At 47.5% G+C, this 4221-nt stretch overlaps 1 protein-coding gene across 2 annotated transcripts in view; it reads left to right on the plus strand.

The window, feature by feature from the left end:
- LOC103393397 (uncharacterized) overlaps positions 1-4221 on the plus strand; it is a 13959-nt gene that overhangs the window by 4740 nt on the left and 4998 nt on the right. Inside the window, exons 4-12 of one of the 2 annotated variants that reach the window (XM_025064655.1) lie at positions 80-235; positions 320-438; positions 859-1030; positions 1106-1224; positions 1490-2691; positions 2752-3005; positions 3250-3410; positions 3503-3561; positions 3808-3943. In XM_025064655.1, the coding sequence (XP_024920423.1) occupies positions 80-235; positions 320-438; positions 859-1030; positions 1106-1224; positions 1490-2691; positions 2752-3005; positions 3250-3410; positions 3503-3561; positions 3808-3943 (2378 nt within the window). Of the gene's footprint in view, positions 1-79; positions 236-319; positions 439-858; positions 1031-1105; positions 1225-1489; positions 2708-2751; positions 3006-3249; positions 3411-3502; positions 3562-3807; positions 3944-4221 lie in introns of both variants that reach the window. The other variant, XM_025064656.1, reaches the window with a different exon arrangement.

Raw genomic sequence — 4221 nt, forward strand, 5'->3', positions numbered from 1 at the left:
TCCACCGTCAGCCGTGTCTCCGTGGTCGAGGACGCGTTGACGGAGTCTTAACGTGAACCTGTTTGTCTCCTCGCTGCAGTCCAGGCTGAGGGACAGATGAAGACCACAGGTGGGGGGCTCCGCTCCTCCTCCGAGCAGAGCTGGCAGAAGCTGCAGCCTGTGGTGGAGTGTGGAGGTGACTCCATGATCCTCCAGGCCAGCAGGAGGCGAGCTGGACATCTGCTGCTGGGTGGAGGTGAGGTCCAGTCTTCAGAGCGTCTTTAATGTCGTCACAGTCGGCACAAATCTGAGTTTGTCTGTTGTTTTTTTTTTGTCTCAGTGAACGAGTCGTCCGTGCTGCTGACCCAGCTGACCCCTGACTGTGGCTACGATGTCCAGACAACGTCCAGACTCCTGAGCCTGGTGGCTCAATATGATGCCTGTCATGTGACTCAGGAGGTGGGCAGAACATGGAGGAAATGGATGAATTTATATTATAATAATTAATTACATCGACTTGGAATTTTCAGTAATTATAAAAAAACTAATATTCATCAACAAACTATTCTTCTATTTTATTAATTTATTTTAAATTTAATTAATCTAAATATAATCTTTGCGGGCGGAAAAAGGGTTGGGAACCACTGATTTAGACTCAAGTAATTTTTTTTAATAATTAATAAAATTTCCTTATTTTCTGTAATTTACAGCAATTAAAAAAGTGTATCATTTTTATTATCGAATCTAAAATTAAAAAGCTAAAAATAATCAGAATTTTAAAATTTTTATTTTTATTTATTTGTCTTAATTGTAATTAATCCAACAGATGTGCCCTGTGATTGGTCAGATTAAAATGTCCGTGTGTGTGTGTGTGAACAGGCCGACAGCTACGTCCTGCCTCTGCTGTGGAGGGGGCTGACGGTGAAGATGTCCTGTCCCGTCCCTCAGCTGCAGCCCGCGGTCACAGACCTGTTCTCCGTCTGCTGCTCGGCCCAGAGTTTGATGGTTCAACTCCGAGGACTGACTCCTGCCGAGGAGCTGAAGATAAACGGTAAAAAAAACAAACACAAAAAAAATTACATCTTTCTTTGGTTTATTCTCTTTTCTATCCACACTGTCACCGCAGTGAGAGGACAGTGGCTCCCCCTAGTGGTTTTGGCTGAGCAGTGTGGCTACAGTGTGGACAGACGGCACTCAGAAACCGTCATCTCTGCTCCATATCTGACCTGTGGCATGAGCGTGAAGGTGAAGTGCATTTCATAAAGGATTAAGTTATTGTGGCTGCCGGTAGAGGGTGCTGTTGGGAATTTTTTTTTGGCATTTCCAGTTTCCACCAGTTTAGTGACTGTCAGTACTGCATTACTAAAGCAGAATTTAGAAAAAATAAAACAATAAAATAGGACATTTTTATTTGTAAAGACAACATTAATAAAGTATTAAAAAAATAACAATTATATTAAATTCATATATTTTTTTAAACTTTAAAATGTGTTGTTCTTTTTTCCAACAGGATGGTAAACACACACTTCATCTTCAGTTGAAAGAACACACACTCACGTTGTCCTGCCCTGTGTCTCCTCCTCAAGGACCCGCTTTAACCCCCCAGCCTCATGTTGACACTCCTCAGCACCTCCACAGGAAGTCAAAGACTCTGGTGCCAGGAAACATGGAGTCGCCTCAGTGGGCCACACCTGTTTACCTGGCCCCACTTTACTACCCCCACCCCACGTATCATCACACACCCCCGAGACCCAGCGTTGATCCTCCGACACCTTCACCTCTGACCCCGGAGCCCCATCCTGTTGTGGATCCACAGCCAGGTTTTACTGACTTTTACTCCAGTCAGATTCCCATCAGGGACGTCAGAGTCCACAAAGTCCGTCGTCCCCCAGATGACCTGGAAGATTCAGCTCTGGTTCCTCCTCCTGACCGTGACCATGACCAAGTCCAAGCCCCGCCTCCTCAGCCTCCTGGTCACACCTTCAGTCCATTTTACCAGTACTACCATCACTCCAAAATCCCTCTGTCTGGACCTCAGCCTCCTGACCCACGTCCTGAGGTTCAGGAAGAACTCTTCTCAAACATTCCACATCATCCCTACAATATTCCTGTTCTACCTCTGAATGTCCAGCAGATGGCGATAGACTCCGAGCAGCTCACAGAGCCTGGGACTGTCCCTGAAGTCGGACGTGAAGAAGCTCTGGCCCGTGGTCCTTCTTGGCCCCACCTCCATCACTTCTTCTACTACATTCCGTATATTCTGAAGAGTGAAGATCAGGACGTGGCTACAGCGTCGTCTCATCTTCACCGACGTTCTCCTTCAGATGATGGTTCAGACTCTGATGGTCAGACGAAGAGGTCACTTCTTCCTGACGTTGGTGGACCAAACCCAGGGTCAGGGGACCAACAGAAACCTCCTCCCTCAGACCCTCACTCTGTGGACTCTTCTCCTCATCATCTCTTCTATCACCCCATTGATCAGCGCCACCATCAGGTTGGTCATGGACCAGTGCAGTTGGACCAGACCAACACCAACGTCTGGTCTCCTGAAGCTGCAGACCGTCTTCTTCTTCAGACCGCTCCCAGGTCGACGCAGCATCCACACGACGGCAAACTTCAACACTTTAATATTTCTGCAGAATCAGAACCGACGTATGAAACGGAGACTGACCTCCAACTACCCAACTACCCCCACTACTACTACTATTACCCCCTGTATGAACCTCAGGCATCTACAGACGACCTGGAACCAGAAGGTTTCAAATCAAAAACCGTGTACGAGCCCCAGGCATCTGCAGACGAGCCGGAACCAGAAGGTTTCAAATCAAAAACCCAGTTTCCAGCCGACTCTGGTCACAGCAGCGTGGACACAGAGGTTTCTTCTGATGTGCCAGCATTTCCCAGCATTCCTGGGCCGCAGCACAGCGCCCTCTCTGGACTCCATGACCCTTATATTGAGCCTGGGCGACAGCTGAATTACCCTGAGGGTGAAGGAACTGAAGGGAGACTGGGTGAAGAACTCCCAGGTGAGTCGTTCCTCTCTGGACAGACGGCTCTGCAGTGGAGCAAACCTCACAACACCACAAGAGGGCAGTATTTTTTTCTAGTCTACATAAAAGTCATCAGATGTTTATTGAAAAAAGTATGAAGGGTATTTTAATGGTTTTTACTGGAACACGTGTTTTTCCAGATGTGGTCAAATCAAGAGTTTCAGCCATGAGTGTGTGTCTGTCTGTGTGTGTGTACACGTGTGTGTACTTCATTCCACAGATTGTCCTCTGCAGCAGTATCTCGTGTTCGTGCTGCCCTACCCTGTGATGGAGCCCATTCTGACCCTCCAGTCCCCTGAAGGGGGCGACGTTCCCTTCGATCTACAACTGCTGACCTCTGACCTTGAGAACGTTGTTCGACCTGTGGACGTCCATGAACAGGTGAGACCCATTCTGCTGCGTGTGTGTACCACTGATGCGGTCCACCTCAGAGGGTCGTGATGTCATCACAGCTCTGTCGTCTTCTTCGTTAGGAGTTGGACGTACCAGTGACCTGTTCACCTCAGAAGGAGGGAGCGCCCCCTGTCTTCAGGTCTGATGCTTCAGTTTGTAAAAAAAATAATTTTCCAGGACAGATTTATGTCTGTGTCCTGTCGAGATAAACTTTATATTTTTTTGTTTTGTTTGAAACCAAAACCTATCAGCGTTTTATTGTTTAGTCAGTTTCTGGACGACGTTACGTGTTTTGTTTAGTCAGTTTCTGGACGACGTTAGGTGTTTTGTTTAGTCAGTTTCTGGATGACGTTATTCCCGGTGTTGTGAATGTTTTGTGTCACAGCTGGATGATGGGGTGTAGTTCTCCTCTGGATCCTTCAGTTGGAGCCAGCCTCGGTGTGAAGGATGAGCCGTCTCCACCCCCCCTCCCTCAGACTACACCCCCCCTGATGGCTGTGGAAATGAGAGTTGCAACAAGTGAGAAGTTTATTTTGTTGAGTTCAAAGGTCGGTGATTTCCATAACAATTTCAGCTAATGTCTGTGCCTGGGGTCAAAGACTACAGACCCTCCAACTCTTTTCCACATGAACTGAAGTTTAGGGAGAGGAGAGGTCTGAAGGACCGGGGTCAGACCTGCAGACGTCTGTTAATTCTGGGTGTGAAAAGCCTTTTCATTGGACAGTGGCCTGTCAGGGAGTCATTGACATTGAAGAGGGTCATCAACCCCCCCAACACAGAGGTGTTGATCCACAGTGGG

This window comes from Cynoglossus semilaevis, chromosome 17 (genome assembly GCF_000523025.1).
Source record: "Cynoglossus semilaevis isolate Cse_v1.0 chromosome 17, Cse_v1.0, whole genome shotgun sequence".
NCBI classification, from domain to species: domain Eukaryota; kingdom Metazoa; phylum Chordata; class Actinopteri; order Pleuronectiformes; family Cynoglossidae; genus Cynoglossus; species Cynoglossus semilaevis.